This window comes from Lynx canadensis, chromosome F2, assembly GCF_007474595.2.
Source record: "Lynx canadensis isolate LIC74 chromosome F2, mLynCan4.pri.v2, whole genome shotgun sequence".
Lineage (NCBI taxonomy): Eukaryota > Metazoa > Chordata > Mammalia > Carnivora > Felidae > Lynx > Lynx canadensis.
The window spans coordinates 30814698-30830463 of record NC_044320.2 but is presented as its reverse complement, the minus strand read 5'-3'; the positions used below and the strand labels follow the sequence as shown (position 1 = coordinate 30830463).

General features: G+C 35.4%; 1 protein-coding gene across 3 annotated transcripts in view; it reads right to left on the bottom strand.

Annotated features, from left to right (window-relative positions):
• The window catches only part of ANGPT1 (angiopoietin 1), a 242426-nt gene that overhangs the window by 46517 nt on the left and 180143 nt on the right, over positions 1 to 15766 (bottom strand). For all 3 annotated transcript variants that reach the window (XM_030304347.1, XM_030304345.1, XM_030304346.1), the window contains exons 5-6: positions 9015 to 9142; positions 35 to 136 (exon numbers count right to left, since the gene is read on the bottom strand). In XM_030304347.1, coding sequence (XP_030160207.1) covers positions 35 to 136; positions 9015 to 9142 — 230 coding nt within the window. The remainder of the gene's footprint in view (positions 1 to 34; positions 137 to 9014; positions 9143 to 15766) is intronic.

Genomic DNA, 15766 nt, shown 5'->3' with positions numbered 1-15766 from the left:
TAAAACATCAAAAAATTAAATTCCTCCATCTTACCATTTTATAATCTTTCCAACCTCTTTGGAAATCCAGACTTCCATCTTCGCGATGTTGTATTACGGTCCAACCTCCCCCATTAAGATCCATATTGCAAAATACCTAATAGAGATAGGGAAAACAAAGTCAAGTGAAAATTATGTCTGCTTTAAAGAAAAGAGCATCAAATATGTTTCAAAACCAGAAATAGGATAGGTAGGCCCACAGATAAATTAAATAAAAATTACTATGTGAAAAATCTTGGTTTAGATATATTATTGGGTATTTAGTTTTATATTAGAATTGTTTCTGATTACGTTCCATCATATTACTTAAATTGCCTGTAAAAATTTAAATCAGTGAGCTGAAAATTGTCTCAGTGTCAGATTATAAAAAAATTTTTAAGAAGTTTTATCTTGAATGGTAATAGGCACTTATGTATGTTCAATTTTAAAAAATGCTATCTATGTTTCTAAAATTACAGACCACTTTATTGCCAAAACATAAGACTCAGAATTCTTAAATATTTAATTAATTGAAATGGTAATAATAATAATAATAATAATGATTTTGAAAAGATAACTAAAAATCATATATATTTAGCTATTACATATTTCATTGCACATTAACTCCTGTATAGTTACATACTACAATCATTAGTCTTGATGGCTCAGTATTACATTAGAGGCAAAATTTGGTCCACAGCATATGGAGAACATATTATTTGCTTAAACTTTTGTCATGAACAATAATAGGAGAATATGACATACTATATTCCTTTTGAGTGTGACAAGCATTTCTTCCCCCTGTGGAAAGTTAGCCAATGCTATCAAAGACTTATACTCATTTCAATTACTCTAAAACAATAGTATTTATTTAGAAATTGATTCATTTCCCCCAGAGTCCACCCAGGGAGAGAAACATATCTGTAACAGGATTATCTTCAGAGAGTAATCACTGTAATTGATGTAGTAGGGATGTGGCAGTTTGATTATTCAAGGTCCTAGACATGGAGAACACCATTCCCCTGGCAGTTGACTGCTAATGCATTGTGGAGTCTGGCTAAAGGTATAGATATGATGCAACAGTGGCAGACAGGCTGTGTGGGCACAGTGATAAGTCTGAGTAAAGGAAAAACCTCAAGCGTTTTCCCTGAAGCCCTCAGTCTGGAGCACAAATGGCTAAGGGGTATGAAAACAATGGCAACAACTGTCATTCAAAGGACAAATTGTCCATGTACTTCCTCAGAGTGAAAGGAACTACGAGACAGTTGCCTCTTTGGGAGCATAAAAATTAAGCAAACTGCTCTCCAGAGGGCTCTTCCTCTAATTTCACAACAGTCACCCATCAGTGTATCTTTATTGTCCCTAGGAATTGACCCATATCCAAGATTATAAATTGAAATTCCACTCCCTGTCCCAAGGTTCCCCTTCTACTAATCCCTTAACCAATCTGTACCCACTCTTTGGCCTCAACCCAACCTCTAGCTACTCTTTCCTCCTCCCCAATTCTAACTGATTCATTCACTTAGTTTTTACTCAAACAGCATTTTGGGGCATTGATTCTGTGTTACACTTGGGTATACTATGATGAAGAAAAACTGGATCTTGTCCTCAAAATGCCTAGAAGTTTCAATAGTGATTGTTCCTGTAGGCTTATGGAGATGTAGGAGTTCATAATTTTCAACTCTAGTGACCTGAAGAAGATACAGACAGTGATCTAAATGAACAATTTAAGTGGAGAGCTAACATACAAGAAAAGACACATAGAATTTGAGGTAGCATAGTCATCCAAAAGGAGGGGGTGGTTTAATGAACAGCTGCAAACGATCTAGTGGAGGTTGACCACAAGGATAAGAATATGGATAAGAGACTAAAGGAATAAGAAAGCAATCACCAATAACAATAGCATGCTTCCTGTTAAGTGCTAGATAATTTAAACACTATATACGTATTTTCTAACTTATCTCACAATAATGACATAGATATGATTATTATCTCTATTTTTCAGATAAAAAAACAGTGCTTAGAGTGTTTCAGTAACTAACTAATTGCTATTATTAATAAGAAGTACTGGATCTAGGATTTGAACCTCATGTCTACCTAATTCAAAATTATACCGGGAGTAATCTGCTTAAAAGCAGTGGCTAAGAGCATGGAAATGGATTATTTGAAGAAGTAAAAGGTGGAAAAACATGTATATGTGCGGAAGGAGAAGGATCCAAGAATGGGTTGATGGAGGTAAAATACATCAATAACCTTTAGGTAGGCAGGGACTTCATCTTATTTGTCACTATCTCCACTGCCTAGAACAGGGCCTAGCCTATAGCATGTACTAAATGAGTATCTGTTGAATAAATGAAGATGCAAGAAGGAAAGATAAAATAGGAAAAACTGATCAACAGAATGCAGTGAAAGTTGGGGATAGATTTTGATTCGGGGAAGTGATCCACTTAATCAAATATTCCAGAGAAGTCAAGAGAAATAAGGATTAAGAAAATGCACACTTAAATTTAAAATGATGGAGTCATTTGTGACCTTGAGGAGACAACTGCAGGATTCCAATGATAATAAAATCCAGATGGCACAGGTTAAAGAAGGCATAGGTGATGATTCAAGTGGCCAAGGTGGAATTTTACTGATGATACTTAATAAGAGTAATTGAAAGTGTCAAGGAAACATTTCGCTAGAGGAAACTAGTGTCATTTGTTTCTTTTTTTTTTTAATCTTTAATGTTTATTTATTTTTGACAGAGAGAAAGAGTGGGAGAGGGGCAGAGAGAGAGGAAGACACACAATCCGAAGCAAGCTCCAGGCTCTGAGCTGTCAGCACAGAGCCCAACGCGGGGCTCGAACTCACAAACCACAAGATCATGACCTGAGCCGAAGTTGGACACTCAACCGGCTGAGCCACCCAGGCACCCCTAGTGTCATTTGTTTCTTAATTAAAGTTTTACCCCGCCTTAATTGGTTTACCCTGCCAGAATTTTTTCCAGATTTTTATTTTTTAATGGACACTGCCTGGAAGTTTGCTAAACTGTGTTTGCAAACTTACATACTCAGGGAAAGGAATAACTACATTTGTAAATATATGTTGAGTAGAGAAAACTATTCTTCACGGTTTTGTTATTACTATTATCTATGTTATTAAAAGCCTAGACAAAGTTTTAAAATCATTCACAAATTTTAGACAAAGAAATTTCCTTTTAAACAAATGTATTCAATAACTTGAGAATGTTAAGATGTTCTACAAGCACTTCTTAGATAAAGACCAGAGAGAGTCAGAGCTACATGGAGAGAGAGAGGTTACTCAGGCAGATTACCAGGTTGGAAGCTGAGGTGCAGAGAAGGTAACAGGTTGGACATATGCTCCACAATTCTTATTCTGACTTAATAATAACAGCAATGATAATAGTTGCCATTGTGGACTATGATCACAATAGAGATGAATCACATATTGGTCAGGGGCTGGGACCTGAGTGCCAAATTGCCTGTGTTCAAATCTCCACTCGTTTCTCTCTATCGCTTAGATCTTTGCAAAGACTAAATGAGTCAGTGCATGTAGAATTTTTCAAATAGTGCCTGGCACATAATAGGCTTTGTCATTACTCTCATCTCAAAGATGTATTTTACATAGGAGATAGTATGTGTTTACATTATGTATTATATAATCTGTATAATATCTTACATATTACAGCACATATTTTCTGTAATCTTACATATTATACTATAGTTTACTATTATAATTACCATTGCATATAATTTGTTTATAATAAGAATAATATTGGGGCGCCTGGGTGGCGCAGTCGGTTAAGCGTCCGACTTCAGCCAGGTCACGATCTCGCGGTGCGTGAGTTCGAGCCCCGCGTCAGGCTCTGGGCTGATGGCTCGGAGCCTGGAGCCTGTTTCCGATTCTGTGTCTCCCTCTCTCTCTGCCCCTCCCCCGTTCATGCTCTGTCTCTCTCTGTCCCAAAAATAAATAAACGTTGAAAAAAAAAAATAATAAGAATAATATGAAATGTACAAAGTCAAAATCCATGGCAGTTCAATAAATTGTCCTTATGATTACCAGCTTAATAATATGTTATATTAATATAGTTTATATATTTTATATACTTATAATTAATATAGTAATATAATATCTAATATAAATATAATAATATTGACACCACTAATTTTTGAGCATGCTACTTTTTATTATATATCTATTTAAGAAGTTGGATTCACTATAGCCAAAAAAAAAAAACAAAACAAAACCAAACACCAAACATGTTATTTCTAGTCAGAAGAAAAACAAAAAAGCCTATGCTTAACAGATGAAGGAAGTTTAAGAAAATAGGTGGTTGATTTCAAAAGATTTGACATGAAAGGACTTGAAAAGTTCATTCGCCAATATTGTGTGGTCTGTGCTATCTGGTGGTGTCCTTCCTGGAGACAAGGGCCCTACTACATTTACAATGCCTGTTGTATTTATTGATCATATGACTTGGGCTTAACTCTATCCAAGAAAAGATTGAACTGGCTCCTATCCCAGGCAAGGTCAAAGCTTTCAAGCATTAAATACCTTTTAACATAATACAGAGATTTAAACCCAAACAAAAAAAGGAAATTTGATTCACATAGTTCTTATGGTTTTATGCTCCATACAAGTTGGAATGATTAGGCTTGAGGATGTTAATTATTTTTCCATAAACTTAAATAAAAAAAGGCTCAACACATTTGCTATGGTCCTTTCCCAAGAATTAGGGGACTTATAATTCAGAAACAAATTTTTAATATTTTACAATAAGCAGAGTTATGATTTAATGGTTTGGTTTTTTGGGTTAAACTAAACTGGCTATAAAGAATTTGGTTTTAGAAACTCATGAAATGAAAGGAAAAATCCTACTTCCTACTACTATGCATTGAAGATAATTCAGAGAGAAAAATAACCACAGTCATTAGAAACACAAAAGTAAAAAATAAATACATGAATGATCTGATCCTTGTATTTTATCTGCTTGAAAAATTAAATAGTCCTAGGAAACTGCCTTTGACTTCTACATCTCATTTGAAAAGATAACACTGATCTTTGCAGACATTATTTCTTGGAAGGGAGTGATGTCCGAAAAATAACTATAAAACAATTCTGTATGCTTGCAACTCTTACTCTGCCTAAAAGATGAACACTTTGTAATAGTTTGTGTCAACTGCCTAATAGCTCAATTTTGTTGATTGGTCCATATCCCATATCTTACATATATGAACTTTTTGTTTTATTTTTATAGGCTGGCCTTAAGTTTCTTACCCTTGCTAGAGCTAGAGTTTCTGCAAGCATTACAATAAGCAAAGATTGTGCCAAGCATATCCAAAGGTAGCACCGAATTTTAGATCTACAAAGCACAATCTACTGAGAAGAGTGAACATCTGATGCATTTTCCAAGCATTTTTATAGAGAATTCCAATGATTTATACCAATATAGGAGAAGAAAGTGAGATTATAAGGTAGAAAGGAGCAGGGTGGCTTATAATCATACTTAAAAAATATAAATGGTGCAACTTTAGTCACCAAGAAAACAAACACAATTATCTTACTTAGCTCCCTCTCCGCTGTACTCCCCTCCGCTGCCCCCAAGAGATACTGTCTGGAGTTGATGCCTTTATTACAAAGCCTGTGTTCGATACTTACTATGTGATTTGGGCAAGTTATTTTTCTAAAATAGGGACAACAGGAGCACCTATCCCATAGAGTTATTGAAAAGAGTCAACAAATGAGTTTTTACATCTAAAGTGCTTAGAATAGACCTGGCAAACTGTGAATGCATTTGAATTCCTGTATTGACCAGCTTCTAAATTATACTAGGGAAAAGTCATACAATAATTTTTCTTACTAATGCCATGCTAAATGAGATTTTAAAAAATTGCTATGTATGAAAAAGCACAGGTTTATCAATCTAAAGTTTCCATAATAGAACTGCATTAGTACTTGTGAGAGGACCTGTGATCATAAAGGGGAAAGAATAAAACAAAGGAAGGAACACCCAAGTCAAGAAGAAAGCCGAAGTCTTTCTCCTTTCTGTTCAGTGATCGCTTTCTCTCACTATGCTCTATTTCCAATAAAACTAAAATCTCATGATAGTCCTGACCAGACAACATGTGAACTTCCTTCCTCTGGGGCTGTCTCCACAGTGATAAAAATTTGCCTCTTATACATTTATACTGATATTATTGCTAACCTGCTAAGGTTTCTTAGGCCCAAACCTTAAAGCTTGACTAAGCAGATATTTGGCACTTGTGAATTTAATATTTTAGATGTAATTTATTCAGGAACAACCCTGAAGCTCCATCACATGCAAAATCCACCATTTTGCAGAGGTGTAGGTTGAAATCATGCTATCCTGATGAAACCAACACAGAAGTCAGCCAGTGAACTAGTGAACTGAATTCTCCAACCCACTCTTTTATGTAAATATTAAAAGCAAATTTGTTCAAGATGATGAGTTAAGATAGTATATTTTTCTTCCGTCCTAACAGGAGCAGTGATTCTGAAACAGCCTGTGCATCATTTGTATCTCAAACTGGTGGTAGTTATACATGAATTAAAATACATGAAATGATCAAAACTTTATTTGTAATGTCCTCTCTGCCAAAACCCAGGGCCATGTGACAGTACTGGGTGATAGAGTGAAAAGGATTCTGAAAGTGTGAATGTTAATCTAAAAACCTTAAAACTTGTTTTATTTTTATATTCATATATGTCATAGAATCATTAGATGTCCAAAGGAAGGTCACTTAATATTTTTAGATAACTTTATTGTTATAGTCAAATTCTATTTTAGTGGAACTGACAATAATTTGGGGATTCTTTCAGGTCTTGGGGAATACGGTAGGTAAATTATAGAGTATTTCTGTTAGCTCCACTCCTCTCTCCCAGGACAGTTTCTGATACACTTAAACACTACTATGGATGGTGTGTGAGTATGTGGATGTGTATACATGTGTAAATTCAATGCCAATTGAATTTACGCTTAAGTATTCTTTTAAGATATCAGCACGTGGGGCGCCTGGGTGGCGCAGTCGGTTAAGCGTCCGACTTCAGCCAGGTCACGATCTCGCGGTCCGTGAGTTCGAGCCCCGCGTCGGGCTCTGGGCTGGTGGCTCGGAGCCTGGAGCCTGTTTCCGATTCTGTGTCTCCCTCTCTCTCTGCCCCTCCCCCGTTCATGCTCTGTCTCTCTCTGTCCCAAAAATAAAATAAACGTTGAAAAAAAAAATTAAAAAAAAAAAAAAAAAGATATCAGCACGTATAGTAAGAAGGCTTCATTATCATAAGATCCAAAGGATTCAAAATGTTTCCCTTTACAATAAGTTACCCTCTTCTCTTTACTACCAGAGTCACCATTGTACCTTCACAGTTTTTTTCCCCCTTTTAATCCATGGAGCACTTAATTTAAGTGAGGTTTTGCACAGAAGCCCCAAATGAAAAACAGGTGAAACTAAACTTCTTTGGTGGGTGGCCCAGGTAGCAATGTATGGAACTCCCCCCCCCCACCCTTCCTCATTATAGAACAGCATGAAAGGACTCTTTTAGAAGAAATTTTTTTCCGAGGAAATGGAAAAAAAAACAAAAAACACTGAGCTAACTTAAACCACTAATCCTTACTGAAATGAGGAGAGACAGGATGTTGGGAGAGTCCAGACTCTGCTCTTGACAATGATGTAACATCTGGCACACTGGTCTCTAAGATGCATTTCTTTCACCCATCGAAAGAGACTAATAATCAAGAAGACTAAATTAGACTGACTTACTGTATACTACATGGAAGTGTTGGTATTATCATCAGAAGGTCATTTATTCATTCATTCAAACACATATTTACTGAAGACTTGCTATGTGCCAGACACTGTGCTGGGTCCCAGAAAATCAAAGACACAGTCCTTGCCTTGTAGAACCCTGCTGGTGAGAAAGTCATTCAAAGCTGCTTGAGGGAATTAGGAAAGGCCTTCTAAGAACACTTGCTCAGTATCCACAGGAAATGAGGACATGGGGCTGGTAATTTAGGTGGGGCAAAGAGAAGAGGAAAGTTGTTTCATCTTTTGAGCATGGAACATTACAAAGGCAGGTGGTCTTCCTGGAGCTTTGGGTCCCTCTTGGCACCTTGGGCTACATAAAGCTTTTACATGTCAAAGAGCATGGCTCTCCTCAAGGCTCTCCATATATTCTGCTTCAAACAGACTGTCTCAATCCCTACATCTCCACAGTATGTTGTAATTATCTGTGTAACTGTCTGTCTTCACCACTACAGTGGGATCTGTTTGCTCTATATTGTGTCCCTAGGCAGGGACTGATGAATGACACTCACTGAATATGTATTGAGTGAAGGAGTGGATGGATGATTTAATGAATAAATAGGGGAAAAGCATATATAAAGGAGATATGACAGCAGGAACATAGTGTTTGCTTCAAAGTTTACTTTGGATCTTATTCAACATACTGATGAATCCTATCATCCAACCTACTCTTCTAGGTAAACATGAAAAGCAAATCCTATCAAGATTGTGAGTTAAGATAGAATACATTTCTCCCACCCTAATAGGAGCAATGATTCTGCAAACAGTTATATGGCCCTGGCTCCCCCTCTACAAGTATCTGGACTGTACATGATATGTGCCATCTGGGTCCTTGGGACTTTGAAGATTGCTCCTAACTCTTCTCCATGTACTTGAAGTGCATACTACTTCAACATGTAATCTATGCAAGGCAAGCATTTATGAGCAATGGGACATCCCAGAAATGAACAGAGGATAAATAGAAAACTTTGTGAAAGAGGGACAGGAGGTGTGGGATTGGGGGAGGTCTGTACAATAGGGTTTTCATCTTTTATGGACCTGGCAAACAGTATCTTTGGGAGAAAAGAGCTCAGGCATATATATTTTCAGTTTAACAAGCCCACAAATCAATCTGATTATTCAGCAATTCAACTAGGATCTGCTTTACATCTCGTAAACAAACACTTCTGGTTTTACCTTTTTGGGTTCTGGCATATTATTAATATAAATAGTGTAGATTCCACTTTTATTAAAACCAGCTTGATATACATCTGCACAGTCTCTAAATGGTTTCTCTTCCTCTTTTTTTCCTCCCTTTAGTAAAACTGCAAAAAAAAAAAAATTGCAATATGTGAACAAGAATATCAGTACCATTAGTACCCAAATGGACTCCAACTATAACTAAGCAAGCCTTTATTTCCTCCAAACAAATGTCAATATTGCATTTACTGACAAATAAATCATAAAGACAATAATAGATCCGACCTGACTCACAAAATTACAAAAGTAATGGAAAAATCTGTAGAGCCATTTCTAACTGAACACTTTTTTATATTTTGCTTAATTCCTTAAATCCTGTTTTTCTCTATAACTTCTAGAACATCAATTCAAGGGACAAATGACGTGATGGTGTAACACCTGTAACTGGCAATAATTATGTCAATTTTCTTGCAAAATTTCTAAAATGTTCTCACCTACGTTTCATAGGAAACTTTTAAAAAATGCTAGAGCATTTTTGGAGGAGGAAGAGATAAAGATCACAAATTCAAGCATAAAAATACAGTATGGAGGTTTAAAATGCTAAAGTAGGCAGTATTGTTCTTCTGTGGCTTTAGCCTGATAAGCTCCTAGAAATTTTTATTTAAAAAAAATTTTTTTTAATTTTTTTTTTCAACGTTTATTTATTTTTGGGACAGAGAGACACAGAGCATAAACGGGGGAGGGGCAGAGAGAGAGGGAGACACAGAATCGGAAACAGGCTCCAGGCTCTGAGCCATCAGCCCAGAGCCCGACGCGGGGCTCGAACTCACGGACCGCGAGATCGTGACCTGGCTGAAGTCGGATGCTTAACCGACTGCGCCACCTAGGCGCCCCATTAAAAAAATTTTTTTAAATAATTAGATTTAGAAAGTAGAAAAGAGCCTCTAACCTTATTTACCTAGAAACAAAAGGGAACCGAACTTTGGTTTTTATATAATGCCTGAAGTTAAGCTATCAGGCCAATAAAACACAAATAAAAGAACACAAATGAGTAAGGTTTGAAATGAACTTATATAGGGGAAGAGTTCAGTGAAGGGTGGAAGTCAAATGGAAAAGGAAATTTAATTAGAGAGGCTCTCCTGAGAACTTAAGTTTATTCATTGAACTTCATCCATTATGAAGTTCTCATTAGTGAAATAAAAATACAAAAATGACTCATATTTAGTAGTCCTTTGCTAAAGATACACATGGCATATGTATAAAATATTTATAATTAGTATTTTCTAATAAATATATACGTTAGTAATTTGTTGCATTAACCCTTCCAAGAAGTTTTTTTTTAGGATTATCTTATCATCTTGACCTTAAAGTCTCATGTTATTTAATAAATACCTGCTTTCAATCACTTTGAGTCACGATGGCCTTTTATACTGAGAATATCAAAGGTATATTATTTAACAATGTTTTAAAATTGATTTTACATGCTCTAACAATCTAAAACACTAGCCTGATTTAAATGTAAGATGCATGAGGTTATTAATTGATAGGTAATTTATAGGTAATGTACTAATTTATAGGTAATTATAGGTGATTAATTAGGAAGTCTAAATTGGTGCAAAGAATGACTATCTCAGTATAAATACTTCAAACTTTCAAAAACAATTATATTTAAAGGAAATAAAACATCCACTCAGATACACTACCATAACAAAAATACAGAATTATAACTTTTAATAGTGTCATGGTTTTCTGTATAGCTCATATCTGTGCTAATGGTTTTGCCTACTTACATAAATAATTACAGCTGCAATATCAACACAGAATAAGTAATCAGAAGACTACACATTCATATGACAGTGAAGAAGCACTGCACAGAATGTATGCAAATAGCAATTTTAAAATGAATATATAAATGCTTGTTCAAAAGCCCTCTTTAATTGTAATGGGTGTGTTGATGGGTTATGTAAAGGTAATATTCTGAAAAACATCAACACAGTTCATTTGTGCTTGCTTATTTTAAGTTAATGGACTACTAAACAAAACCTTCCTAAATTCTAAATGTTTAATCTGTTGAAAAAAGTTGAAAATAACCAAATTAGATGCAAAAAAGGGGGGGGGGGGAATGTAAAGAAATGCCAAAAAAATTTAAGCTCCTTTGTGAAGATGAACACAGGAAAATGTGGTCAAGAGGAATTCAACGGTAAACCCAGTTTTCTTTTTTGGGTAAGAAATGGAGAAAGTCACTTATCTAAGGAGAAAATGCTTCTCTTACTGAATAGACCACTTCCTGCTCTCCCTTATTTAGTTATGCAGTGAGAATATGCACCCTTCCCACTTCTCTGTCACCCACTCCTCTTTTCTTTTCCATTTCAGGAAGATGTGGGTGAAGAGGCCCTTGTGTGGGAAAAGGGAAACCCACACACGTTTTCAATAACAGAGAAAAAAGAAAAACTTTGAGTATTACTTTATTTTTCCGGAAACTAATCGTATAAAAGTGATGTCCAAACCGTGAATATAAGTCTTATAACTGGAAAAATGCTTTGAGTATTCCACCATAAAAGGCACACATAGTACTATGGTTATACTGTGGAGTTCTTGTTGTTGCAATGGCAACATAACCTTATGAAGATATTTCATTTTCTTGAAATATGGTTTGGCATTTTCGAAAAATAGAAACACATTCTTTGCAGAAGAAATAGTCATTCTTTCCAGAAAAATTGGACTTCTTGTATTTAATTACTTATTAATTAGTAAATATTATGCTTGAAAGCTCGATCCAGGCCATAGTTTAGAGTATTGAAGGATTTAAAATCAGTTTAAAAGCTCTGTTCACAGCTCTCCTTTGACATTTGTACTATATACTATCGTTTGGAAAAGGTCCCTTCTATAAACTACAAAGTGGAGCAGTTATACATGTCTCCGAGGCAAGTGTATGAATTATGTTACTCAGAACAGAGTGACTGAATTATATTAAGAACTCAAGAAGTGGTAGTTATTATTAATGTTACAGTAATAATAATAATATGATTAATGGCAACACTATATTATTATTCTCTCTTATAGAAGGGACACTAGCAGGCTGGGAAAGGCCACCAAGTCTAGCCAATGGAGTAGTGATCTTCCACCCTCAAATCCAACATTATAGCTGCCCAAATATTAGGGAGTTACAATTGACTGGTTACATTAGGATTATATTGAACTGGCCTCTCCTTGTCAGAGTTGGCTAACTGGTTTATTTTATTCATCGGCTGCATCACATCATACTATTGTTAAAGTCTTAAAAAAAAAAACCAGGTAATCTAATCTTGCTGCATATATAAACTTCCTCTGAACAGTTAAAATTTAAAGATTATTTCAGATGAAATGTATTTAATAACCCATTGTTAATAAAGGTTTTAATTCCATAACTTTAATTTGCATGACTAATTATTTTCTTTGTTAATTACTAGAGATGTACAGCTACATATTATAAAACTGGGCACATAGTAAACATTTTAAAACACAGGAAAACAATAAAAAGATGAATTTAATGAACATTACAAGTGTCAGAACTAAGGATACATTTTTATAGGAGATCTTGAGTTTCAAAAAATTAATAAAATTAATAAAAAATAAATTAATAATAAAATTAATAAAAATAGAAGATGATATCTGGAGGAATTCATGGTAAGTGACAAGAGATGGATATGGAAAACATGGTGGCGGAGGATATAACAAGCATCAACTGGACAGAGCCAGGGGGAGTGAACTGGAAACCTTATTGAGGTGTTAATCTATCTGTCAGAGTAGTTTAAATTTTTTATAGTAACAGACTGGTTTAAAAGCATGAATTAAAAAATTAATCTTTATATCTAAAAGTTCCCTCTTTGATCACACACTATTTTCTTTTCCTCTTCCATTCCTTAATTCTTAATGAGTCTGTCTTTCCACTAATTGAGTCTGGATGCCCACCATTACTATCAGTCCCTTACTAAGCCTTCCTTGCTTTCCTTTCTTCCTAACTTCTATCACAGAGTCAGGCATTAAAAACAGTTCAGGTGGAATTCATGGTGCTCTCCACCCACTGTCCTTTCCTCTACTAATCCCTTGCATGGATAAATTCCAACTCAAGGAAGGACATTTTTTCATTCTCTCACCCCTGCTTCCAGATGGCAAACACTAAAATGAGGCTATTTAATGACATCCAAATGCATGTTTTCTAAACGCAGCTATGTTCTCCATGCTGCTCAGTCAAACCCTTGGTCCTTTCTAATAGATTTTCTATTATACTTCCTGAAAAGTGTACTTCAGACCTTTCCACTTTTCCAAGGCTAAATCTTACTTCTATCATCTCTCATTCTTTATATATGACCTTGTTTTATGGTTTACTAAGAAGACCAAAGTTATTTGATATTTCCTCCACCTTATTCACCCATACTACAGAAGCCGGCTTTGCCTATCTTTTCCCTTGCCTTTTGTGTTGATCTCTCTTGGTCCCTTTACTATTCTCTAATTGTCCTTTCCCTTTCATCTTCATTGAGTTCCCTTCCTCTCTTCACCTACCATATAGATATTGACTAAGATTCTACTCTCAGATCTCTATTTCTTATACATTTGCTCTTTTTGCAAGCTGTCATGGCTTCAAACTTCTACATAAAAGCTTTCTAAGATATAAGCATTTTGACATTGTATGTTTGCATCTCTCTTGACCTCCAGATCCATATTTCTATTTGTCTATTGGGCAGCTCCTACTGCTACCTCAACTTTCATTTGCTTAATGTTGCTTAATATTTCCTTCCAAATTCTGTGTTCTCTCTTTCCCTTACTAGTCCCACTACTCTCCCTCAACTGCCATCAGTTAAAAAATAATGAAAGCCTAACTATAAAACAAATAGACTGTGGCTTTTTAATTGGTTTTTCATTTAAAAGCTTGCCTCCTGTCCCCTCTTAGTTTAATCTATGCTATATTAATTTACTCGACAAATATTGATTGAACATCTTCTATGTGCATGACTTTTCCTAGACAGCAAAGATACAAACATAAGAAAACCACAATCTTCTCTTAACGTAATCACAGTGTGATGGGAGAAAGACCTACAAGACCTACTATACATAGTAGGTCTTTCATTAGTAGGTCTTCCATGAAAACTCATGATAGCTGTATCCATGATTAGTACCTTCCATGTAGAGGAGAACTCAATTCAAGCTACCTTAAGCAAAAAGTTAATTTATTCAATCATGAACAATCTAGAACCGAGTTTTAGGTAAAGCATAACCAGGTTTCAAAGAATGTGAACAGGAACTGGTTTCGTGCCTTTTTTTTTCTTTTTGACTCAGTTGATAACTCTCTCCCTGGTCACAAGATGACTAGCAACAGCTTCTAGAACTATAATGTTAGCAGCTTAACTACAGCACCAAAGAGAGATAATGCACAATTTTTATTTTGGATATATGTGTCAAATTCATTGGGAATATTTAGGGAGAATATATTCTATCTGTAAACTTGGGAAAGGCTGTCCAGAAGAGATAACAGTTGAGTGAATAAAACATGTAAAACATTTATCTGAACTTAATTTTAAAAGCCTGGTATGGCAATTCAAAGACTTTATGCACACCAATATCAGCAAATAAATCTAGAAAGTCTCAGGAAAGAATCATTATTCATTCTTTTCATTTAGCCTTATCTCTATAGGCTAATCTCCATGATCTAAAGGGAAAGAATAGGAACACAAGCAGGTGCATGTATGTCTTTCACCAGCCAACATTCAGTCAATAAGACACCTGAGACCCTGATTGTAGCAACTGTTGACTTTATCTGGCTCTGCCTTTTATTTGCCCAATGAATTTCAATCCAGATGGCATGTCTGCCACTGGGCTGACTGGAGGGAAGAACCATAAAGCTTAGGAGGAGGGTCACTTCAATTCAGATGAACCCTCAAGAAAAAACTTCCTGGAATGTGGAATTGGTAATTCTGAGTCACAGGAAACCTAGTACAGAACACAGAAGGCAATTAGCCTTTGCTACCAAAAACAATGTAAAAAGCTGAAGGCCTTGATTCTACTAACTTCCTAATAAGTTGCTTTAAAGGGATAAATTCTTTATTCCTTTAAAATCTTAGATGTGGCTAATGATTCCTACCTCTAGTATTTAGCAAACATCAGAATATATGTGGATCAAGTTATTGGTTTAAGGATAATCCTTATGTTACTTATTAGACCATCATCACTACAGAGAGCACAGTACAGGAACTGACCCTAAATCCATACATTTTCAATGTGACAGGTTACTGAAGTTAACTGAGCATATGGATAAGTAAATCACCATATCTGATAAGGTGCAAACAAGCAAACAACTGATTGATTAGATTCTATTCTTTTCAGCCAGGTGTGTGGGCATCTCATGGAAAAGCCATTTGAAGACACTCTCTAGATTCCTAACTTATTTGAAAGGACTTTTAGAAATAGGAGAAGATAATACCTTACATTTCTAGGGTGTGGAAATACAGGCAATATTCAACATTTCAATATTGTGTGGGTGGGTATGAAGATGAGCAAAACTTACCAGTGACTCTATAAATACATATCACATGTGTATAGCTACTTAAATACATAAAAGCTTGAGTCTTCTGAAATGAAAATTTCCAAGTTGGCACTTTATTTTATATAAAAGATACGCATATGAACCTAAATATCTGGGGGTTGACATCTCAGCATGATTGGTTTAACCTACAAAAATGACAATTACATACAGTTTAATGTAGCATATTTAT